The 26,651-nt window shown below is 43.1% G+C and overlaps 1 protein-coding gene across 1 annotated transcript in view; it reads right to left on the bottom strand.

Annotated features, from left to right (window-relative positions):
- LOC129818091 (polypeptide N-acetylgalactosaminyltransferase 10-like) overlaps positions 1-16,534 on the bottom strand; it is a 110,678-nt gene extending 94,144 nt beyond the window's left edge. Inside the window, exon 1 of the mRNA XM_055873658.1 lies at positions 16,027-16,534. Within this exon, the coding sequence (XP_055729633.1) occupies positions 16,027-16,185 (159 nt within the window). The 5' untranslated portion in view covers positions 16,186-16,534. The remainder of the gene's footprint in view (positions 1-16,026) is intronic.
- Between the last annotated feature and the right edge of the window lie 10,117 nt (positions 16,535-26,651).

The following is a 26,651-nucleotide window of genomic DNA, read 5'->3' on the forward strand; positions in this document are numbered from 1 at the left end:
AAACGCATTAAGACACACACAGACTTGCAGGGAGGTGTTGTGGAGGTGGTCCACTAAGCTCATGAAAAACTCCCAAGAATAACATCAAGAATGGTTCCAGATAGGTAAAGAGGGTGGAATCAATATATTTCTTAATTATGCTTTAAGATACAAATGTCAAATATATGTCAACAAGCCTTCCCTCAAAAAGGACCCTTTATGGATTACATTTTGTGAAAAATCCCCAAAAATATGGTCTGCACAATTGGCCCAGCATCTTCCGGGTTAGGGGAGGGTTTGGCCAGCCGGGATGTCCTTGTCCCATTTCACTCTAGCGACTCCTTGCGGCGGGCCGGGCGCATTCACGCTGACATCAGTCGCCAGTTGTACAGTGTTCACTCCGACATATTGGTGCAGCTGACTTCCAGGTTAAGCAAGCAGTGTGTCAAGAAGCAGTGCAGCTTGGCAGGGTAGCGTTTCAGAGGATGCATGGCTCTCGACCTTCGCCTCTCCCGAGTCCATACGTGAGTTGCAGCGATGGGACTATACCTACCAATTGAATATCACAAAATTGGGGGAGAAAAGGGAGAAAAGTACACCAAATGTTTTTTTTAAATAACAGGACTGTTGAGCTGAACTGCCCTAAGGGTTTGGAAGCCAATTGAAAAACAAAGTTCTTTCTACTGTACTTACGCAGGTTCCAATTCCTATTACCTCACATACAGGCTTAACTACATGTTTTTGTATCATTAGAGTAATTATTCAGCTTCACACTGACAGCTACGCCTGCAGTCAGTCAGTATCATCCTGGCCAGATCAGAATGTCTCGCTCCTCTCAACTCTCTTCTCCCATCTCTGCTGCAATCCACTGCCCAGCCCGGTTGACTCAAACAGCACAGCAGGACCTGGGCTCTGTGCAAATGGCTGCCTGTTACGATCATTTGACCGCCAGTTTTATTTCTGTACACGCATGCAGAACAATAAAAACAGATAAGTGAACCATAAACCCACACAGCTGTCCCCCTCATATCATCTCCTCCTAAGGATATCCTAAAATGACATTATTTGGCAACCAGCCTCTCCACTATCTCTATCATACGAAGGAGGCCACTTCAGAATAGGACAATCCGAGTAGGGTATGGGGGGGGGGGAATGGACTTCCAGCATTGTCATTCAATAGAAATATTGACCAGCTATAACCTCTGAACTTTGATCCTGTGCTCACCAGATGTCTCATCAAAATGTCTTGCTACATGCCTGTTTTCCATGACCATAGACTTGGAGAAGACTTGTTTATCTAGGTCTGGTCATTAGGCCAATGACAACTGGAAGGCCTACTCATCCTCTGCCCAGACCACCATGTTGCCAGGTCAAGAAAGAATTACAATGTGAGTGACATGGTGCAGTCAGTGTCTTGGGCACAGCCATAACTTAGAGCTCTGCTGGCACTGGCCTGATCAGAGTACTCCCTGGCACCACCCCAATCCCATCGGAGAGAAGTGCTGTTCAAATAAGCGTCTTATCATCATCATGTCTGGAGGAGAGGCAGAAGGTTAATAAAAGTAGAGAAATATGGTAGAACATTAACTGCTGATGCAAGGTAATACCGGCTATAACTGCAGTCAGTATCCCCCTACCCAGTACCCTCTGTGCCCTGTCATTTCACAGCTTCCTTCATGCACATCAGCACAAGTGTCTGGCTAAAAAGCCATTTCAGTCCACTCTCCTCCAGGTAATCAATGTCTCACTGAGTCTTAATCCTCCTGAAGTTCCCCTCGTGATGGACAGGTTTGCCACCGCCGTGCAGGAAAGGCCAGCCTACAGCAGGTCACTCATAATGGCGCAATCAATGAGCAGTTTGGTTGAGAGGAAACCAACGGTCGGCTCACTAGGCAAGGGAGTTTTTATGACTCTGCAGGAAAGCACTTACCTGTGTCTCTGAAACGGCAAAGTGGACAGAAATCATTATACATGAATGATTTAAAAATTCTGTATGTTGAAGAACTGATTTGTTTGATTAATACTAAAAGTAGTGCTTTCAAAAAAGTTGCCAACTTCGAACTCATCCAGCAACTGCACAATTTCATACAGACAATTTTCCTCATTAACATGCGCGATATTGTTTTGGATTTCAGTCAAGCAAGCACTGAGTAACAGAGAGAGAGAGAGAGCGAGAGAGACTACCAGCGACAGAGAGAAAAAGAGAGAGAGAGAGCGAGAGAGACTACCAGCGACAGAGAGCGAGAGAGACTACCAGCGACAGAGAGCGAGAGAGACTACCAGCGACAGAGAGCGAGAGAGACTACCAGCGACAGAGAGAGAGAGAGACTACCAGCGACAGAGAGAGAGAGAGACTACCAGCGACAGAGAGAGAGAGAGACTACCAGCGAGTGAGTGAGTGAGTGAGTGAGTGAGTGAGTGAGAGAGAGAGAGAGAGAGAGAGAGAGAGAGAGAGACTACCAGCGACAGAGAGAGCGAGAGAGAGAGAGAGACTACCAGCGACAGAGAGAGAGAGAGAGAGACAGAGAGACAGAGAGACAGAGAGACAGAGAGACAGAGAGACAGAGAGACAGAGAGACAGAGAGACAGAGAGACAGAGAGAGACTACCAGCGACAGAGAGACTACCAGCGACAGAGAGAGAGAGAGACTACCAGCGACAGAGAGAGCGAGAGAGAGAGAGACTACCAGCGACAGAGAGAGCGAGAGAGAGAGAGACTACCAGCGACAGAGAGAGCGAGAGAGAGAGAGACTACCAGCGACAGAGAGAGCGAGAGAGACAGAGACAGAGACTACCAGCGACAGAGAGACTACCAGCGACAGAGAGAGAGACTACCAGTGACAGAGAGAGCGAGAGAGAGAGACTACCAGTGACAGAGAGAGAGAGCGAGAGAGACTACCAGCGACAGAGACTACCAGCGACAGAGACTACCAGCGACAGAGACTACCAGCGACAGAGACTACCAGCGAGAGAGAGAGCGAGAGAGAGAGACTACCAGCGACAGAGAGAGAGAGACTACCAGCGAGAGAGAGAGAGACTACCAGCGACAGAGAGAGAGAGCGAGAGAGAGAGCGAGAGACTACCAGCGACAGAGAGAGAGAGCGAGAGACTACCAGCGACAGAGAGAGAGAGCGAGAGACTACCAGCAACAGAGAGAGAGAGCGAGAGACTACCAGCGACAGAGAGAGAGAGCGAGAGACTACCAGCGACAGAGAGAGAGAGAGAGAGAGAGACTACCAGCGACAGAGAGAGAGAGAGAGAGAGAGACTACCAGCGACAGAGACTACCAGCGACAGAGACTACCAGCGACAGAGACTACCAGCGACAGAGAGACTACCAGCGACAGAGAGACTACCAGCGACAGAGAGACTACCAGCGACAGAGAGACTACCAGCGACAGAGAGACTACCAGCGACAGAGAGACTACCAGCGACAGAGAGACTACCAGCGACAGAGAGACTACCAGCGACAGAGAGACTACCAGCGACAGAGAGACTACCAGCGACAGAGACTACCAGCGACAGAGACTACCAGCGACAGAGACTACCAGCGACAGAGACTACCAGCGACAGAGACTACCAGCGACAGAGAGAGAGAGCGAGAGAGAGAGACTACCAGCGACAGAGAGAGAGAGCGAGAGAGAGACTACCAGCGAAAGAGAGAGAAAAAGAGAGAGCGAGAGAGACTACCAGCGACAGAGAGCGGCAGAAAGAGTGAGAGACTACCAGCGGCAGAGAGAGAGAGAGAGAGAGAGAGAGAGAGAGAGAGAGACTACCAGCGACAGAGAGAGAGAGAGAGAGAGAGAGACTACCAGCGACAGAGAGACTACCAGCGACAGAGAGAGCGAGAGAGACTACCAGCGATAGAGAGAAAGAGAGAGAGCGAGAGAGACTACCAGCGACAGAGAGACTACCAGCGACAGAGAGACTACCAGCGACAGAGAGACTACCAGCGACAGAGACTACCAGCGACAGAGAGCGGCAGAAAGAGAGAGAGAGAGACTACCAGCGACAGAGAGAGAGAGACTACCAGCGACAGAGAGAGCGAGAGAGCGAGAGACTACCAGCGACAGAGAGAGAGAGACTACCAGCGACAGAGAGAGAGAGAGCGAGAGAGAGACTACCAGCGACAGAGAGAGAGAGCGAGACTACCAGCGACAGAGAGAGAGAGCGAGACTACCAGCGACAGAGAGAGAGAGCGAGACTACCAGCGACAGAGAGAGAGAGCGAGACTACCAGCGACAGAGAGAGAGAGCGAGACTACCAGCGTCAGAGAGAAAAAGAGAGAGAGAGAGCGAGAGAGACTACCAGCGACAGAGAGCGAGAGAAAGAGAGAGACTACCAGCGAGAGAGAGACTACCAGCGACAGAGAGAAAAATATTTGGAAATTGTCCCGTTGACCATTTTGATTCTCATTTTTATATTGTAAATAAGCTTTGGCAATATGTACATTGTTACGTCATGCCAATAAAGCAAATTGAATTGAGAGCGAGCGAGAGAGAGAGAGACTACCAGCGATATACTCCTCTCCTCGCTGTGCCTTCGTGGTAATAAAAAGGTCAAAAGTTAAATGATTTAGCAGATAAAAAAAAAAATTGTCCTCCAGTGACTGAAATATAAAAATGGGAAAACAGAAATGTGTGAAATAAGGAATCAAAACACAGCTTTGCCGCCCACCGGTAGTTTGCAGAGAAGCCGTGGTCTAATGGAGCAAGAAATGCAGGAATTCTGACAAAGACAGCATCTCAATCTTCAAACAGCTGTTCTGAACTGCTGGTTCAGTGTCTGTGAAAGTGCTTTAAGAATAGGATTGCCTCTTAAATTCTTCCTCTGAAGTGCTAGAAGAAGACATTTGCCTCTATGATTTAGAAGTATTTGAGAAAAGTCAAAGGGTGAATCCCAAATCACTCCCTTCCCCTTGGAACTCCATGTGCACTTCTGCCATATGTACAAGTGTCCCAAAGCTGGGGGAGTGAAAACTGAGGGTGTAGGGTAGGCTTGGCCGGTATACCGTATACTGGGGTATTTGGAAATAGCCACGGGATGGTTTTTCAATACCGTCAAAACTATTTCTTTGAAGTTTTTCCAATAAATGTTATATTTGTAGCTACTTTTTAAATAAATACTTGCAGTCAATTTGTGCAATGCATTAGGAGATAAAGCACATTCTTCATTCCCCCTTCACATTATGAAGCTTATAGTTCCACAGGAAGGTTGAGCCAGTCACGTTTTCCTTTGTAAATAGCACAAAGGGTGAAAGCGGGAGCTGGTGAGTCCAGCTGTGTATGGGTGGGTCGCGTTTGATATTGAAAGTCGATTTTTTTGCTTCAATAGAAATCAGCGACGTGCAACTTTGTTTCCCTTCACAGAAAGTTGGGGCTGACCCCATTTAGTCAACTGGTCGATTGTTCGGTCGATATGCTGTTGGTCGACCAAGATTTAAGTCGAAAACTAGCTAAAATATATATATTTTTAAATCATGGTGTATAAAACACCTTTCTGATTCGCGCCAGTCTGAGTGGACTGATCGATTGTGGAGGCGACACAGTCCATCAGTTTAAGACAGGCTACTGAAATTGTATGGTTACATTATGTAAGACCAACAACAACAAAAATAAAATTATAACAAATGCGCTTTCTCCCGTGTTGGTCAGTGATCACTGTCCATGATTCTGAAACATCAGTGCGCTGTTGAATTGGCGCCTTTTCCTAGACCATGTTGCTATGTGCATAATAGCAAAGTTAAACAGCATATTGGTGTTGAGAACAACGCGGCGGAGGCAGCTGCGGAGTTAAGAGAATACAGCCCTTGCCTTAATTGTCTAAGAAAAGTGAAGAAACCAACTTAATTAGGTCTATAAATCAATAGCCTAACTATTAAATGTGCCTGGCTTTATAAATCATATATATACACACACACACACAAAAATGTGCAGTTGTCACACAACACCACAGAGGTCTCAAGTTGAGGGGGCATGCAATTGGTATGTTGACTGCAGGAATGTCCACCAGAGCTGTTGCCAGAAAATTGAAATGTTAGTTCTCTCTACCATTTTACTTTAAAAAAAAATAACTAGTAGGCAAGTCAGCCGCCTCCAACGCCATTTTAGAGAATTTGGCACTACGTCCAACCGGCATCACAACCGCAGACCACGTGTAACCATTCCAGCCCAGTGGTAGGCCTGGCTCACCAGTGGGTGGGCCCATGCCCTCCCAGGCCCACCCATGGCTGCAACCCTGCCCAGTCATGTGAAATTCATAGATGATGTCCTAATGAAATTTGAAATTGACCGATTTCCTTAGATGAACTGTAATGCAGTAAAATATTTGAAATAGTTGCATTTTGCATTCAAAAGTATGCCTACAGCCAGTGCATTTAACCAAGTAGACAACCACAGTCACATATTGCATAACTGGAATTATTTTGAATGCTTACTGAACAAACACAATAGCCTACATATTTCTGCGTGCAAAAATGAGTACGGGACAGGACGGGAGTGATTTTAAAATCGGGAAGGGACAGTAAAGTTCCAGGGTTGTGGGATCAGCACAGAACAGGATTTTTTTTGTTGACAAGACAGGAATTAATTTTCACTCCTGTGTCAACCTCTAGTGTGAGAGTTGTTTGGTTAGTGAGGTTTCTGTTTTGCGCATGTGATTGCAGAGTTGGCTAAACAAAATGTCCACTGGGTCGATGCAAATAATCATGATATTCTGCCAGGTAGGCTACTTTGTGGTTAACATTTAATTGAGAAGGTTTTAGGGAAAGCCTGTCCATCTCTACCAAAATAACGTTATCATTAGCATAATTGCTACCGGCAACACAAAGTGTCGACATATGCTTTGTCTGTGCCGGTGTGTGCGTAGGCTGAGGGGAATGCCGTTTCATAAAGTTACAGAAAAATACAAAATCACTGATACTTTGTTGAATTTCTTAATTATTATTGTTGATTTCCGTTTTAATGTCTGGATTCCGTCTGCAACACGGATTTTTAGGGCCCTACCTGCATGGGACTAATTTCTTCATTACGCTCGCTCCCGCTGACTTCTTGTCCCACCTGCTCCCGCAAAGACTGGTCCCGTACCCGACTGCAGTCCTGCAATCTTATTTTATGTGTATGCGACACAGCTCGCGTTGCAGCCCTGGTGCCAGCAAATTCTCCACCCTAGTCAGGATCAAAAGTTGCTCAAATTGCCTAAGAATTAGGTTAAAATACCAGAGATCCTCAACTGGCCCAATATAAAAACTCAGCAAAAAAAGAAACGTCCTTTTTCAGGACCCCGTCTTTCAAAGAAAATGTGTAAAAATCCAAATAACTTCACAGATCTTCATTATAAAGGGTTTAAACACTGTTTCCCATGCTTGTTCAATGAACCATAAACAAATAATGAACATGCACCTGTGGAATGGTCATTAAGACACTAACAGCTTAGGCAATTAAGGTCACAGTTATGAAAACTTAGGACACTAAAGAGGCCTTTCTACTGACTCGCCAAAAGAAAGATGGCCAGGGTCCCTGCTCATCCGCATGAACGTGCCTTAGGCATGCTGCAAGGAGTCATGAAGACTGCAGATGTGGCCAGTGCAATAAATTGCAATGTCCGTACTGCGAGACGCCTAAGACAGCGCTACAGGGAGACAGGACGGACTGCTGATCTTCCTCGCAGTGGCAGACCACGTGTAACACCTGCACAGGATCGGTACATCCGAACATCACACCTGCGGGACAGGTACAGGATGGCAACAACAACTGCCCGAGTTATACCTGGAACGCACAATCCCTCCGTCAGTGCTCAGACTGTCCGCAATAGGCTGAGAGAGGCTGGACTGAGGGCTTGTAGGCCTGTTGTAAAGCAGGTCCTCACCAGACATCACAAGCAACGTCGTCAATGGGCACAAACCCACCGTCGCTAGACCAGACAGGACTGGCAAAAAGTGCTCTTCAATGACGAGTCGCGGTTTTGTCTCACCAGGGGTGATGGTCAGATTTGGGTTTATCGTCGAAGGAATGAGCGTTACACCGAGGCCTGTACTCTGGAGCAGGATCGATTTGGAGGTAGAGGGTCTGTCATGGTCTGGGGCGGTGTGTTACAGCATCATCGGACTGAGCTTGTTGTCATTGCAGGCAATCTCAACGCTGTGCGTTACAGGGAAGACAACCTCCTCCCTCATGTGGTACCCTTCCTGCAGGCTCATTCTGACATGACAATGCCACCAGTCATACTGCTCGTTCTGTGAGCGATTTCCTACAAGACAGGAATGTCAGTGTTCTGCCACGGCCAGCGAAGAGCCCGGATCTGAATTCCATTGAGCACGTCTGGGATCTGTTGGATCGGAGGGTGAGGGCTAGGGCCATTCCCCCCAGAAATGTCCGGGAACTTGCAGGTGCCTTGGTGGAAGAGTGGGGTAATATCTCACTGCAAGACCTGGCAAATCTGGTGCAGTCCATGAGGAGGAGATGCACTGCAGTACTTAATGCAGCTGGTGGCCACACCAGATACTGACTTACCTTTGATTTTGACACCCCCCTTTGTTCTGGGACACATTATTCCATTTCTGTTAGTCACATGTCTGTGGATCTTGTTCAGTTTATGTCTCCGTTGTTGAATCTTGTTATGTTCATACAAATATTAACACATGTTAAGTTTGCTGAAAATAAAACGCAGTTGACAGTGAGAGGACATTTCTTTTTTTGCTGAGTTAATTAGGCTACATCAACCAATAGGGTAGACGTAGTATAAAAGAACACAGTTGGGGGGAAATATAGGAGATTGGACACTTACTTGACTTAAGCTAAATTTTGCATAACTTTTAGCTGCAAGGCAATTTGCAAACAGAGTAAGATACATGTGTTATCAATACTTATTTCCAGTCAATGTCAGAGTAAACTATTGCCTATCATATTCTGGAAGTTAAAGATAACTGCGCTGTGCTTCTCAGCCCATATAGCCTATTTCTACAGGCTATTTAACAGAGACCACACATACATCCAATTGATCTTGTATGCCCAACAAAAGAGAAAATTAGGCTACTGAACATGAGCACCCCTCCTGTCCTTTGTTTGCTGAAGCGCGAAGGCCCACCTGAAGATGTGCTGTGATTTGTTGATTCAACTCATTACAGCTATTTTTTTTTTGTATCATCTTTGCAGTGGTTGCAACTATTGAGCAGCAGTGGGCCACCGCTAAATTGATAGGGGAAATACTGACAATCCCAGGCAGCCATTGTGAGTCTACCAGGGTTAGAGGTTCCAAGTCCATTTTATTCATTCTATTTCTATGTGTGCTGCTGGAGCAGGGCATTGCCTAGGAAACCACAGACTTTGCTACAACACCTTGGTTGTTTCAGCAAGGAGCAACAGTTTCATCACGTTAAGAGTCCATGTTACCTCAGAAATGGACTCAACCACAGGAATGCCCAGCCGTCCCATCTTCAGTCAGCTGTTTGTTCCACACAACAAAACAATACATATATATATATATTTTTTTTTTTACAGTTAAGACAGTTATTTTATTTTAATGACGGTCTTCATCCATACCCGTCAGTTACACGATTATACGGTAATTGTGCCAGCCTTAAACTCAAGTTTCACTGCTGAAGAGTGAATCAGAGTTGGCCTCCAACAAGAACCAAACATCACTGATATCAAATGGTTGATAAAAATATATTTTATCAGCTGAGAAATGCCCTTACTGCATCCTTACAGATACACATCAAGATGACTAGGGATGCTGGTGATTCCTTGTCTAACAACACATGCAGTATATGCAGTGTAGGAGACAAATGTGATAGCGCAACACCAGACCCTGCATAAAAAGTAACTCTACAATTATACAAAAACATCACCACAACATTCACTGCCTTCATTTCATTATTTTACCAGGCAAGTTGATGGAGTCCACATTTTTCATCATCATAACCCATGGCTGCACATTTCCTGCACCTGCCTCTCATTTGGCCCCTTGTTCTTAGCAGGGCTGAGGAGCTCGCCGAGGCATACAGAGTAGGCAGCAGCAGGCGCACAGCCTCCGCCAGCAGCGGTCAACGCTCGCCTTGTCTGGGAAATGACGGGAGGAAACGCTTTACAACAAAGTGAACAAACATCTCTGCCTTTACTCCAAAAGGTATTTTCCTCCCCGCCATAATGTGTAATGTATGAGCCTTTAATGAGTGACTCTGCTCTCACTGCATCCAACTTGCTCCCTCCAATCTTCTAATCTTCCAAGGTATTAACACATTCAAAACAAAATAACATTTCAGATTCTGTGAATGTACTGTCTGAGGTTGCTGTGTTAACATTTTACCTCGGCTAACATCAACTTCTAAAGGTTGCGGGGGGGGGGGGGGGGGGGGGGGGGGGGGGGTTCGTCCTTACTGGAGACAGTGACTGTGCATAGGATAATGAATCATAACACAGTTTAAACTGTCTATTTTCCACACCACTCATATAGGTTAGTTTTTCTATTATCTCCCTGGTTCAAAGTTGCATTCGCTCAGGAGAAGCACTGCTCTATTCAACAGGGATGCAAACTGGTGAGGGTCCAACAAGGTGTTGAAATGTGCATATACTTTTCATATTTTCAGAGAATAACAAGTACATAATACATATTTGAACAATGTTTATTGTAGGCTGGCATTGCTTAATTCATTGAGTGGGTCGAATTTAATCCAGAAGTGTATTGTGCCGTATCCCAACGTGTCGCTGTACTCATGAGCGGCATGATTTTCCATGTCCGAAGCGGGCCTATAGGTCTATTTGTTTGGCAAGAGAGCCATGCATAGCAGCATCTCCCTTTACACCGTATTTTGGGTCGCCATTCGCCTTTTGTTTACGGTGTTTGCTTCCTGTTAATGTAACTAGCCTAAATATAGATTGTGTCGTGCCTTTATCGAGCTGATATATTGTTTACTTGGCCTACTTGTTGCCGCAGTTTTGGTCTGTTTGCATTAATTTGTTTGAATTTGCAGAAGTGTCAATATTCTAAGCCAAACTGCTATTCAGTATTTTTGTTGCATGCATGAATAACTAGGTTACTACTTTCAGCATTTAGTTTGCATTATCTTGGTAAGACAGCTGCAATAGGTGAATTACCCTATCAATCTTGTAGCCTATATTCATTACCAAAACAGCCTTGATTCAGTAACTTCAAAAGCACTCAATGGTCTCAGAGTCTCGGCATTTTAACTTTATGTTTTTGGTATAGCGTGATAAGCCAAATTCAATATAATTCCAATGCAAGAAACCCCAACAAATGTGCCACCACACCAATTTCAACTGTCCTCTTAGTCACTTTATCCTAGTGCTGGGATGGAGAGAAGCAGACTAGTAGATTAATGGCTGGTTAGGGGATGTGGTTGGCTGCTCACAGCTGTCACACATGGTATTGGATGAAGCACTCATTCTGATATGACATATCTGACATCATGCTCTGAACTCGGATATTCTATTTGTAGGATGCATTCTGTGTTTAGTCATTAATTTCAATATGACGCTAACGTAGCTAGCTAACGTTAATTACTTTGGGTGTAATAATTTGTGCTACGAAACATACATGATACTATTATTTGCTTCCTGTCAACTATAACCACAGCATTATTTCAAACACAGGTTGGTTATCTCGAGTTATATTCCAAATTTCCCAGTCAGTCTGTTGCGTTGACAGAGTGATGACACAGCAGCCAGAAAATGTAACGTTAGTGAGCACACAGTGGGAGAATCTCAATTGCGTACTCCTCGCATCCTCTACTCAAAACCCATTGGATGAGAAAGCCAGAGGTCCCTCCCCTCCTACCTCCTGGGTTTTGAGAAGGAGGCGAGGACAAAAGGAGTATGCAATTGAGATTCTCCCAGGGAGAAAATCTGTTCACGCTGTTCTTTTATAGCTCAACTGGTGACACACCGTCTGCTCACTGTCAGAGCCATCCCACTCCAAACATTTTTGATGAGACAGACACGTGGCAAAATGGCTTAAGGACAACAAAGTCAAGTTAAATAAGTGGCCATCACAAAGCCCTGCCCTTAATCCCATAGAACATTTGTGGGCAGAACTGAAAAAGCGTGTGCGAGTAAGGAGGTCTACAAACCTGACTCAGTTAAACCAGCTCTGTCAGGAGGAATGGGCCAAAATTCACCCAATTTATTGTGGGAAGCTACACAAAAGGTTTGACCCAAGTTAAACAATTTAAAGGCAATGCTAACAAATATTAATTGAGTATGTAAACTTCTGATCCTCTGGGAATGTGATGAAAGAAATAAAAGCTGAAACAAATAATTATGTAACCCAAGGTTACTGCAGCCTTGAAATAATAGCATAAAACTTTTTCCCTCTCACTCACATTTCAAGAGAGTCAAATGGAGAATATTTCATTGAACCAGAGGCTAAACTCTTACTCACCCTTAATGTAATAAAATGGCACATCAGGACAAAGAGAAAAGGCCTCCAGGTCAACTAGACTCACTTTACTAAACCTAACACATGAGAGGAAGGGGGTCACAAAAAGTTCTGATTTGCATCACTTTCATTGTGAGGCAGGCGTGATTTACAACCACAGAATCTGAAGTACAGCAGAGCAGACGTACGGCCTATAGCCCGGGTACCAGACTTTCTGCACTAACTGGCTCTCAAACAATATACTGTACCCTCGGATAGGTAGCACTTTGGTGCCGGTCTTGTGATGCTCTCCATGGGCCGTGTTAACTCCTATTGAGCTCTAATACACACAGAAACAAGACAGGGCCTGGTGGCTGAATAACCTCCTGGACAAATTTAAAGGCTCAGGCACACCACTAGCGTTTGCTGGCAGAGAGTCCTTAGCACATCTGAATGTAATTTGTGAAACGACTGTGCACCGATTTAAAATGTAGAATTGCATGAATAATGTCAGCTGTTTCACACAAAAACCCAAATAACCCTGCAACAGGGCAAGAAAAACATTACCGTTCACCAAGCAGCAGGATATTATTCTGGCAGCACGATCACTGATATTTTTTCACTCAAAATAAGAGTCCCCCTGCAAAAACAAGCTAAACTTTGGGAATATATGCAGTGCAACTGTTTTTTCCCCCAGCATTGCAACCACCTTTGAATTGTTTTATTTTTTGGGGGGGGGGGGGGGAATCACTTGATGTATTTTATTTGGGATATTATATTATTTATACCAGCATTTCTTTTGAAAGTTTAAACAAATACTGATATGTTGAACGCTATTGCATAGGCTATACTTAAAGAAATACAATTTTAATAAAACATGTTTTTCAAATTACTCAATAGTCTGCTAAACTTAAATTGGTCTATTGTGCTGGGCAACAGGTTTAATATAGACTGCTGGTGATTAGCTTGCTAGCGACTTCCAGACACAAATGAGAGAACAGATCACTGACCATTTTACTCGCCTGAGCAGAGCCGGTAAGGCTGTTTTTATGTTATCTAGAGCGTTGGTGACTAACTGTGCTGCTGGCAACAAATTAATTAAGCTTTTTTAGAAATGTATTTCTGACACCAGCCATATTCAACAGGTATTGAGCATTTGTAAATTCGTCAGTTATTCTGCGCTCTGGCACACAGACAAGAGTGCTCTGAAATAGGAATAGATAGACGTAGCTGGTATATTCACTCTGGCTATTGATAGTTGTTGCAGTGACATCATGAACATTCTATTGAAACGGTTACTTGCATAGTTAAGTCTTTTGCTTAGACATGTAGCTAACTAAACAAGTAGTGTCCCGCAAGTTTCCTGAAACAAATCACATCTGGCACCTCCAATAGGGCAAGACAAGATTATTTGAGATCTAGAATTTAATTACATTTTATTTCACACTGGAAGCAAACAGGGTAAGCAACCACCCCCCCAAAAAAATTAGCAGTTTCAAAACAACAGTATATTAATTTACTGTTTTGGAATTAATATAACATGCAGGACTAAATGCATGTCTATTAGACAGTCTCCCTCCAAAACGATACATATTTGGTTAGCAGAAACCCTACTGAATATTTTACACCGCACTGTAGCGGAAACAGGTAGAAAAGTTCTATTCCATGTAGAGTATATTTGTGTTTTGCATTGGGGGCTATCGAAGGGGTGGAGAACAAATTTGGTTAGTAGAGACCTAGCCCTTGATGATTCTCAGGTCCATTATATTACACATAAAAGTCATTGGACAAAGGCTTCTTCTGTACGGGTGTGTTTTGTTAAGAGTCACAACTCTCAGTCTGAACATTAGCACCCATCACTTGCTGTACAGTTTTGGAAGCATAAGGACCTTCTCTTTCATATCGACAAGAAATAATTTTCTAAAACCAAAAGTTTAAATTGATACACACCTTTATAGTGTTAGTGTTCCCACACAGCCATTCCTCCATGTTACAGCGAGTGTTTGCGTTAAACAGAGGCACCAACTGTGCTAATTAGCTATCTAGTATGCTCCGAACACTAGTGTGTAAAGGAAGAAGGCCACCAGAATGTGTCACTGAAAAATACTGTCGGCAGCAACTGTGATAAAGCTGGTTAAAACAGTGTACAGTAAGTGTATATTTTTCCGTTATGAAATTATTTTGATGTGATATGAAAGTAAAGGGCTTTATGATTGTGTATCACAATTGACCTTTAGGAGTAATGGTAGGCTCCTTGAAAGTACATGCTGTGCTAGTAGAGACCCTACTGACTATTTCCTACCCAACTTTAACCTCTACGGGACCGGTGTGTGTCCCCCACGGGATGGTTGAGCTAACGTAGGCTAATGTGATTAGCATGAGGTTGTAAGTAACAAACAAAACATTTCCCAGGAAACAGACTTATGTGATATGGGCAGAAAGCTTAAATTCTTGTTAATCTATCTGCACTGTCCAATTTACAGTAGTTTTTACAGTGAAAGAAAACCATGTTATTGTTTGAGGAGAGTGTACAATTATTCACCTGAAAAGTTATTACAAACCAATTAGGCACATTTGGGCAGTTTTGATAAAAATATTTTTAACAGCTATGCAATGGTTCATTGGATCAGTTTAAACTTTGCACATTCACTGCTGCCCTCTAGAGGCCAAAATCTAAGTTGTGCCTGAGCTGTAATAATACATTATGGATTTTCTCTTGCATTTCAAAGACGGTAAAAAAAAATAATAATAAATATTACCAGCTCTAATGTGTTATATTCTCCTACATTAATTTCACATTTCCACAAACTTCAGTGTTTCCTTTCAAATGGTATCAATAATATGCATTTCCTTGCTTCAGGTCCTGAGCTACAGCCAGTTAGATTTGGGTTACTTATTGCCTTTTCTTGAGGGCACAATAAGTGCCCATTGATTAAAATTAATCATCTTTTGAATGACTAATCCACAATGAAGTGTGGGCTTTTATTTTGAAGGTTTCCTCATTACCATACGAACGTGACATCATTTGTGCAGCCTGTAGAATACAAGTAAAAATAGCTTACAGAACCACGCAGAAATATATTCTTTCAAAACAGCATCTTTGTGCTAGGTCTCAACAACCAATGTGAACTACTGTCTGCTGCATATCACAACTTCCTTTCGTATAACGAACGTTAGACTTTGTAACTTGTAACACAGCTATTTCCTGACTGCTACGTGGCCTTTTCACAATCCATCAGCGTACCTACCTGGCATTATCCTCCCACATTCTTCTGAAAAGCTCGACTTTGGCGACAACATGCCCCTTTTCCTAAAGAAGAGCTGTATTGGTAAAGTAGCGTAACTAGTTAGCTAGCAAACTAGCTAATGTCATTGAAAAGGAGGTGACAAGCAGTGTCACACGTAACGTTAGCAAGAACACATTAAGTCATGTAGAAACTTGCTAGCCAATTGACAATTTAAGAACCTGCTGCCAAAAAGCCTCACATTGTCAACATGTTTAACAAGCTAGCTAACGTTAGACAGTTAATGTTGTCGCACAATAGCAAATATTTTACATGCGTGCAGCTAACTAGCTACGTACATTTCCAACGTGATCAGACAGTCAGTGACACCAAGTCAAGAAGTGTTTTCACTAACAGCGCGAGCCAGCCAAACCGTGTACTAGACAACCTTACCTGTATTTGAAGGATGCCACCCGGTCCCTCCACTATTTCTGGCGAGTTCTCAAAGACTCGGTCTCGATACAATGACCACAGACCAACGTTCGGCAGGAAAAGAAGAGCCGCTATAAGCAACCCTGCGAACTGCAGTAGACGTTTTTCTTTCCGCCTCATTTCTCCAGAATAAATGCGAGAAAGCTGTCGACAGTGTATTCCCAGGCAGCTCCTTCCCAGTGGAAACAACTTTCACAAATTCACTCTGATCAAACGAACGATGTAGCTTATTGAGCTGCGGGCACTTCCGCTAGGGGGAGTTCATCAATATCCTGGTTGGGGGATCACAAAACGGAAGGAGACTTTTGCATTCTTTGTAGTTAAAATGATGAGATTCCATAAAAACAAACTACTTCAATACAGCTACGAGTGGAAGTTACTTTTTCGTAGCAGGTTACGATAATGAAGTTAATAAAGACATGCTCCGGAATGTTGGCGACTAGTAACAAAGATGGTATATTATATTGACAAGATAGTCAAGTGACCGCTCTAACAATGGAAATACAAATATGGAAGGCAGGCGAGATCAGGTGGGACCATTCTAGCCAATGAAAGGGTAGATACGCATGATAACGTACAATAGAGATAGATATAGAGGACTCCGAGCTACTATAGTCTGTTTGACAGCATGAGCGTTCTTCATTGGCTGATTGCTCCCAAGGAATCCCCACCCATTTGACTACTTTACAAGGGTGGAAGCCCTCAATGGCAACGTCCATGCTAAAACAGGTTATATCCATGAGTCCTCTATCTATCTCTATGACAACAGGCATAACTCAAATATAAAGTTGCTGAAATGCCACGTGCATCCACGTATGTCAGTGCATTTGTAACAACCTAACCATTACAAAACGTCTGTTTGATCAATCCTCACATAGCAAATTAGCTAAATTTGTTGACCACATTTGACACCTCTACAAAAATTCCTAACTTTGTGGGTTTATTTTTGTGGACATTTTTCAGTTGAGTAAAACCTCTGCTTCGCCTCTCCTAATCTGCTAGGAAAAGTCACTTCTGGTCAAACCTGTATCAAAGTGGTGTGTTTTTAGGGAGTCCCAATAATCAATATTTGAATTCCAACCGAACCATAACTGTGCAACAACACAATGATTATATTAAATCACCTACAGACCTGCAGAAATAAAAAAGGTCACTTACCCTGGCTCCTTTATGACATTAAAATGGATGTCTTCACAAAGCTCCCTAACGGGATATTGGCAATGAAGCCCTTGGTCTACTTCCCCAGAGTCAGATAAACTTGTGGAATATTTTTTATGTATCTGTGTCCAGTATGAAGGAAGTTAGAGGTAGTTTCGAGATCAATGCTAACTAGCATTAGCGTAAAGACTGGAATTCTACAGGAATAGACTACAGGAATCGGGAGGGAACCAAAGTTATTTTCCAATCGTTTCATTCTGAACAGAACCATAATTTTTTTCTCCAGTTCCACTGTTCCGACTAGCAAAATAAACTCTGAACCAGTTTGAACCCCAAAAAAGTAACAGTTTATATTGTTAATTCTCTGAAATCAACATTAAATTACTTTACCAATCAGTGCGGATAGAGCAGCTTGCTTTCTCCGGATCAAGTGATTGTTTTCATTCTAATGGTTGTGCAGGAAGGACATTGCTCTAAGATACAGAGTAGCCATGTTTTGCAAGCATGAAGAAGCCAGAGAAAGCCAGACAAGTACATTGGAACAGAAGTTGGGTATTGGAGAAAGGCCATCAGTGTGTGTTCTGCAAACAATACAGCGGATGAAGGCCCGGCATGAGCGTGGTGAATGTATGTACGTGGTTATGAACAGCGAAGAAGAGCCAAGTGCAGAGGTAAGATGTGTGTTGAGGAGAAATGGTGGTAATACAAACCGTACTGTGCCGTCTCTGATGGCTCAGAAATTTAACCTGACGAGTGTGAGGATGAATTACCTGTGGTAGCAGGTGTGGTGAAGACCTCAGAGTCCAAGCCTCACCCTGATGGTCATGCAAATTATGATTCTGGCCCAGTGGGAGTGACATTGGAGAGAGAAAGGGGATCCCTGCCTTTTGACTGACCCATGTGTAGACTCAGGCTGGATAGAACATCATTTGCCAGCAGCATACCACCCTGCATACCACTGCTGGCTTGCTTCTGAAGCTAAGCAGGGTTGGTCCTGGTCAGTCCCTGGATGGGAGACCAGATGCTGCTGGAAGTGGTGTTGGAGGGCCAGTAGGAGGCACTCTTTCCTCTGGTCTAAAAAATATCCCAATGCCCCAGGGCAGTGATTGGGGACACTGCCCTGTGTAGGGTGCCGTCTTTCGGATGGGACGTTAAACGGGTGTCCTGACTCTCTGAGGTCATTAAAAATCCCATGGCACTTATCGTAAGAGTAGGGGTGTTAACCCCGGTGTCCTGGCTAAATTCCCAATCTGGCCCTCAAACCATCATGGTCACCTAATAATCCCCAGTTTACAATTGGCTCATTCATCCCCCTCCTCTCCCCTGTAACTATTCCCCAGGTCGTTGCTGCAAATGAGAACGTGTTCTCAGTCAACTTACCTGGTAAAATAACGGTAAAATAAATAAAATAAATAAAAATTTGGGTAATGTTAAATCTGTGAATGTAGCTCGAAGTTAATTTGTGATTATTTTCTGTGTTTGGGATACGTGGGCAGGGTTTGGTAGGTTACTTTATAAATGTAATCCGTTACAGTTACTAGTAAACTGTCCAAAATTGTAATCAGTAACTTTTGGATTACCCAAATGTGGTAACGTAATCTGATTACATTCCGTTACTTTTGGATTACTTAAGAGGCATTAGAGGAAGACAAACATGTATATTACCAATTGAACAACATCTATTGCAGGATAAATCAATGTTAAAGTTTACATATCTGGCCATATATGGATGTTAAATTTTACTTTATGGGTTGGTTATGTAGGCTTCTTCTAACCCATTACTTTCTACTACATATAATAATACAATTAAATTATATATTTACATTAAAAAACAAAGTTTATCAGAATTCCAGTCATTCCAATAAATGTTATACCCCTTGATCTTTAAGAATAGGACTTGGAAATATGGAAGTATAGATTAGCCAAGTTGTTTTACCTGAGCATAACCCCGAAACTAATAACTTATTAGTCATGAGGACTGATTGGGCTCATTGATTTGAAAAATAAATGCTGCGCTAATGGAATGGCATGCTTTGAGCACTACGGAAAAGTGCTATTTACATGTGAAAAAATGAATGCCATATGCTGCATTTTCTACAGGCCTATTGTTTACCTTTTTGTTGGTGACACTTTGATATCTTGATAAAATGAAGCTGTTTAAAGGGAAAATCCACAGATGAAACAATAACAAATCGGCCGCACCAGCCTCTGTTTTGGTAAAGAGCTGAGGGATGGGCCTGGAGAAATTTAACCACTCTCAGATTAATAGACAGAGCTATAGATGCAAGGACTGACCAACCATGATATCAAAATGATTGTTTTAACCATGCTATGAGGATATACAGGTGTGTTTACATTTACAATGTTTACAAACATTAGAGAAAAACAAGCTTATATTTTAGGTTCTCATGGAGTGTGACAGTTAAACTAAGCTCATGAGGCATTTTTAAGTTATATTCTTCAAGAATCAATGTGATATAGAGTACCAGTTAAAAGTTTGGACACACCCACTCTTTCAAGGGTTTTTCTTTGTTTTACTATTTTCTACATTGTAGAATAATATGAAGACATCAAAAATATGAAATAACACATATAGAATCATGTTGTAACCAAAAAAGTGTGAAACAAATCAAAATATATTTTAGATTCTTCAAAGTAGCCACCCTTTGCCTTGAGGATAGCTTTGCACACTCTTGGCATTCTCTCAACCAGATTCAGGAGGAATGCTTTTCCAACCGTCTTGAAGGACTTCCCATATATGCTGAGCACTTGTTGGCTGCTTTTCCTTCACTCTGTGGTCCAACTCATCCCAAACCATCTCAATTGGGTTGTGGAGGCCAGGTCATCTGATGCAGCACTCCACCACTCTCCGTCTTGGTCAAATAGCCCTTACACAGCCTGGAGTTGTGTTTTGGGTCATTGTCCTGTTGAAAAACAAATTATAGTCCCACTAAGCACAAACCACATGGGTATCGCTGCAGAATGCTGTGGTAGCCATGCTGGTTAAGTGTGCCTTGAATTCTATATAAATCACAGACCGTGTCACCATCAAAGCACCCATTGCTCGTGTTTCTTGGCCCAAGCAAGTCTTTCCTTCTAATTGGTGTCCTTTAGTAGTGGTTTCTTTGCAGTGATTCGACCATGAAGGCCTGATTCACACAGTGTCCTCTGAAAAGTTGATGTTGAGATATGTCTGTAACTTGAACTCTGTGAAGCATTTATTTGGGCTGGAATTTCTGAGGCTGGTAACTTTAATGAACGTATCCTTATCCTCCTTTCCTGTGGCGGTCCTCATGAGAGCCAGTATCATCATCGTGCTTGACGGTTTTTGCGACTGCACTTGAAGAAACATTCAAAGTTATAGAAAATGTTTTAAAGTAATGATGGACTGTCGTTTCTGTTTGCTTATTTGAGCTGTTCTTGCCATAATATGGACTTGGTCTTTTACCAAATAGGGCTATCTTCTGTATACCACCCCTACCTTGTCACAACACAACTCATTGGCTCAAACACATTAAGAAGGAAAGAAAATGGACAAATTGACTTTTTTTCTCCTTTTTTCTCCACGTCCTGTCTGAATAACATGCCCAAAGTAAACTGGCTGTAGCTCAGGCCTGAAGCCAGGATATGCATATAATTGGTACCATTGGAAAGAAAACACTTTGAAGTTTAAAGAAATGTTTAAATAATGTAGGAAAATATAACACAATAGATATGGTAGGAGAAAATCCAAAGAAAGACCAACTGGAAATGTTTGTTTTTTGAGAGACCATCCTCTTAGAAGTTCAAGAGAAAGGTCATATTGAAAATTAGCTCCCTGGATGCAATTCACATAGACTGCTGACATCCTGTGGAAGCCATGTTCAAGTTCTCAGGCTTGTAACTTAAAAAATTTATAAGAAATATCAGTTTTAGCAGAAGGACACAGTCTTGGAAATTCGTGTTTGCGCGCACCATGAAGACATTACGCACCTGTTAAAATCGGTTTACTATTGAACATACTTCTTTCCATAAGAAATATTATTTTCCTTTGATTACATTTTAGGGTATCTGAGGAGTAAATAGAAACTTATTTTGACTTGTTGAAACAAAGTTTAGGGGTAGATTTTAGAATTCCTTTCTCTGCATGTTGAACCAGTGTATTACTCAAATTGATGGCGCCAACTAAACAGACTTTTTGGGATATAAAGAAGGATTTTATCTAACAAAACGACACTACATGTTATAGCTGGGTCTGTTTGGATGACAAATCAGAAGAAGATTTTCAAAAAGTAAGTGAATATTTAATCGTTATTTGTGAATGTATGAAACTTGTGCCGATGGAAAAATATTTTGATGCGGGGCGCCGTCCTCAAACAATCGCATGGCATGTTTTTGCTATAAAAGCCACTGTAAATCGGACAGTGTAGTTAGATTAACAAGAATGTAAGCTTTCAGCCGATATAAGACACTTATATGTACCTAAATGTTTCAAATCCATAATAACTATTTGAATTTATTTGAATTACGCGCCCTCCAGTTTCACCGGAAACTAGCGGGACACCAATCCTTAACCCCCCTAGGGTTAAGCAGCCATAAGACTGCTAAATAGCCAGACCGCTAAAGAGTCAATTTATGGTTATAAAACCATCTGCACTGACTCTATCTTGCACTGACCCTACTCACACTCACTAGATGTTATATATACACCATACAGTATACACACTCACTCACACACACTACATTGTCACTCCAACACAAACCCCACACACATTCACTACATACGCACACACACACACACACACAACACACATATGCATACCGGCACAACACAAACACACATACGTAGACTCACACACACACACAGTGGTGTAAAGTACCTAAGTAAAAAATACTTGAAAGTACTACATAAGCAGATTTTTGGGGTATCTATAATATTTATATTTGTCTACTTTTACTTCACTACAGTCCCAAAGAAAATAATGTACTTTTTACTCCATACATTTTCCCTGACACCCAAAAGTACTTGTTACATTTTTTATTGTTAGCAGGACAGAACAATTCAAGAGAACATCCCTGGTCATCCCTAATGCCTCTGATCTTGTGGACTCACTAAAGAATTATGTCTGAGTGTTGGAGCATGACCCTGGCTATCCGTAAATTTAAAAAACAAGACAATGGTGCCGTCTGGTTTGCTTTATATAAGGAATATGAAAAGATTTATACTTTCACTTTTGATACTTAAATATATTTTAGCATTACATTTACTTTTGATAGTTAATTATATTTAAAACAAAATACTTTTAATATTCTACTGGGTGACTTTCACTTTTACTTGAGTAAAACTTAAAATGACTCAAGTAGGACAATTGAGTACTTTTTCCACAACTGCATACACACATTAATAGACTCATCATTTGCTGCTGCTACTCTGTTCTTAATATTTTTTCTTTTACTCTTAAATATCTATCCTGAAGCCTAGTCACTTTACACTGCCTTCATGTACATACATTATACAGTGAATTCGGAAAGTATGCAGACCCCTTGACTTTTTACACATTTTGTTACAGCCTTATTCTAAAAAGGATTACATCGTTTTTTCCCCCCACATAAATCTACACACAATACCCCATAATGACAAAGCAAGAATAGTTTTTTTTGTAAAAAGAAAACCCGGAAATATCACATTTACATAAGTATTCAGACCCTTTACTCAGTACTTTGTTAAAGCACCTTTGGCAGCGATTACAGATCCTCTCAAGCTCTGTCAGGTTGGATGGGGAGCGTCGCTGCACAGCTATTTTAAGGTTTCTCCAGAGATATTCGATCAGGATCAAGTCCAGGATCAGGCTGGGCCACTCAAGGACAATCAGAGACTGTCTTGGTTGTGTGCTTAGGGACATTGTCCTATTGGAAGGTGAACCTTCGCCCCAGCCCGAGGTCCTGAGGGCTCTGGAGCAGGTTTTCATCAAGGGTCTCTCTGTACTTTGTCTGTTCATCTTTCCCTCGATCCTGATTTGTCTTCCAGTCCCTGTCACTGAAAAACATCCCCACAGCATGATGCTGCCACCAACATATTTCCTGATAGGGATGGTGCCAGGTTTCCACCAGACGTGACGCTTGGCATTCAGGCCAAAGAGTTTAATCTTGATTTCATCAGGCCAGAGAATCTTGTTTCTCATGGTCTGAGAGTCCTTTATGTGCCTTCTGGCAAACTCCAAGTGGGCTGTCATGTGCCTTTTACTGAGGAGGGGCTTCCATCTGGCCACTCTACCATAAAGGCCTGATTGGCGGAGCGCTGCAAGATGGTTGTCCTTCTGGAAGGTTCTCCCATCTCCACAGAGGAACTCTGGAGCTCTGTCAGAGTGATCATCACATTCTTGGTCACCTCTCTGACCATGGCCCTTCCACCTCCCTGGCCAGGCGGCCAATAGCCTTGGTGGTTCCAAACTTCTTCCATTTAAGAATGATGGAGGCCGCTGTGTTCTTGGGGACCTTCAATGCTCCTCCAATCCTTCCCCAGATCGGTGCCTCGACCTAATCCTGTCTCGGAGCTTTACGGACAATTCCTTCAACCTCATGGCTTGTTTTTTTTGTCTGACATGCACTGTCAACGGTGGGATCTTTCCAAATCATCTCCAATTATTTGAATTTACCACAGGTGGACTCAAATCAAGTTGTAGAAACATCTCAGGGATGATCAATGGAAACAGGATGCACCTGAGGTCAGTTTCGAGTCTCATAGCAAAGGGTCTGAATACTTATGTAAATAAGATATTTCTGTTTTTTATTTTTAATAAAATGATATAAATTATATTATATAAACTCAGCAAAAAAGTAAACGTCGTCTCACTATCAACTGCGTTTATTTTCAGCAAACTTAACATGTGTAAATATTTGAACGAACATAACAAAAGTATCTGGTGTGGCCACCAGCTGTATTAAGTACTGCAGTGCATCTCCTCCTCATGGACTGCACCAGATTTGCCAGTTCTTGCTGTGAGATGTTACCCCACTCTTCCACAAAGGCACCTGCAAGTTCCCAGACATTTCTGAGGGGAAGGGCCCTAGCCCTCACCCTTCAATCCAACAGGGTCCCAGGCGTGCTCAATGGGATTGAGATCCGGGCTCTTCGTTGGCCATGGCAGAACACTGCCATTCCTGTCTTGCAGGATATCACGCACAGAACGAGCAGTATGGCTGGTGGCATTGTCATGCTGGAGGGTCATGTCAGGATGAGCCTGCAGGAAGGGTACCACATGAGGGAGGAGGTTGTCTTCCCTGTAACGCACAGTGTTGAGATTGCTTGCAATGACAAGTTCAGTCTGAAGATGCTGTGACACATTGCCCCAGACCATGACTCACCCTCCACCTCCGAATCAATCCCGCTCCAGAGTACAGGCCTCGGTGTAATGCTCATTCATTCGACGATAAATGTGAATCCAACCATCACCCCTCTTGAGACAAAACCGCGACTTGTCAGTGAAGAGCACTTTTTGCCAGTCCTGTCTGGTCCAGTGACAGTGGGTTTTGCCCATAGGCAAAGTTGTTGCCAGTGATGTATGGTGAGGACCTGCCTTACAACAGGCCTACAAGCCCTCAGTCCAGCCCCTCTCAGCTTATTGCGAACAGTCTGAGCACTGACGGAGGGATTGTGCGTTCCTGGTGTAACTCGGGCAGTTGTTGTTTCCATCTTGTACCTGTCCCGCAGGTGTGATGTTCGGATGTACCGATCCTATGCAGGTGTTACACGTGGTCTGCCACTGCGAGGACGATCAGCAGTCCGTCCTGTCTCGCTGTAGGTCTGTCTTAGGCGTCTCGCAGTACGGACATTGCAATTTATTGCCCTGGCCACATCTGCAGTCCTCATTCCTCCTTGCAGCATGCCTAAGGCACGTTCACGCAGATGAGCAGGGACCCTGGGCATCTTTCTTTTGGTGTTTTTCAGAGTCCGTAGAAAGGCCTCTTTAGTGTCCTAAGTTTTCATTACTGTGACTTTAATTGCCTACGGTCTGTAAGCTGTTAGTGTCTAAATGACAGTTCCACAGGTGCAAGTTCATTAATTGTTTATGGTTCATTGAACAAGCATTGGAAACCGTGTACAAACCCTTTATAATGAAGATCTGTGAAGTTATTTTGATTTTTACGAATTATCTTTGAAAGACAGGGTCCTGAAAAAGGGACATTTCTTTTTTGCTGAGTTTATATATTTTTTTCCCCTCTTTTCTCCCCAATTTCGTGGTATCCAATTGGTAGTTGCAGTCTTGTCCCATCGCTGCAACTCCAGTACGGACTTGGGAGCTGTGCGTCCTCCGAAACACAACCCAGCCGAGCCGCACTGCTTCTCGACACAATGCCCGCTTAACCCGGAAGCCAGCCGCACCAATGTGTCGGAGGAAACACCGTACACCTGGCGACTGTGTCAGCTTAGATTGCGCCCAGCCCGCCACAGGAGTCACTAGAGCGCGATGGGACAAGAACATCCCTGCCATCCAAACCCTCCCCAACCCGGACAACGCTGGGCTAATTGATCGCTGCCCCATGGGTCTCCCAGTCGCAGCCGGCTGCAACAGGGCCTGGACTCGAACCATGATCTCTAGGGGCAGAGCTAGCACTGCGGTGCAGTGCCTTAGACCACTGCGCCTCTCTTGAGGCCCTATATTTAATACATTTGCATACATTTCTAAAAAACTCTTTTTGCTTTGTCATTATGGGGTATTGTGTGTAGATTGATGAGAAAAAATGTTTAATCCATTTTAGAATAAGGTAACATAACAAAATGTGGAAAAAGGAAGGGGTCTGAATACTTTCCGAATGCACTGTATATACAGAAGTATGTGGACAGCCCTTCAAATTAGTGGATTCTGTTATTTTAGCCACAGGTGACAGGTGTATAAAATCGAGCATACAGCCATGTAATCTCCAAAGACAAACATTAGCAGTAGAATGGCCTTTTCTGAAAAGCTCAGTGACTTTCAACATGGCACTGTCATAGGATGCCACCTTTCCAACAAGTCAGTTCGTCAAATTTCTGCCCTGCTAGAGCTTCCCCGGTCAACTGTAAGTGCTGTTATTGTGAAGTGGAAACGTCTTGGAGCAACAATGGCTCAGCTATGAAGTGGTAGGCCACACAAGCTCACAGAACCCGACCGCCGAGTGCTAAAGCGCGTAGCGAGTAAAAATTGTTTGTCTTTGGTTGCAACACACTACCAAGTTTCAAACTGCTTCTGGAAGCAACGTCAGCATAAGAACTGTTCGTCGAGAGCTTCATGAAATGGGTTTCCATGGTCGAGTAGCCACACACATGCCTCAGATCACCATGCACAATGCCAAGTGACAACTGGAGTGGTGTAAAGCTCGCTGCCGTTGGACTCTGGAGTAATTAGACATGCTTCACCATCTGGCAGTCCAAAGGACGAATCTGGGTTTAGCGGCTGCCAGGAGAACGC

Source organism: Salvelinus fontinalis, chromosome 2, assembly GCF_029448725.1.
Source record: "Salvelinus fontinalis isolate EN_2023a chromosome 2, ASM2944872v1, whole genome shotgun sequence".
Classification (NCBI taxonomy): domain Eukaryota; kingdom Metazoa; phylum Chordata; class Actinopteri; order Salmoniformes; family Salmonidae; genus Salvelinus; species Salvelinus fontinalis.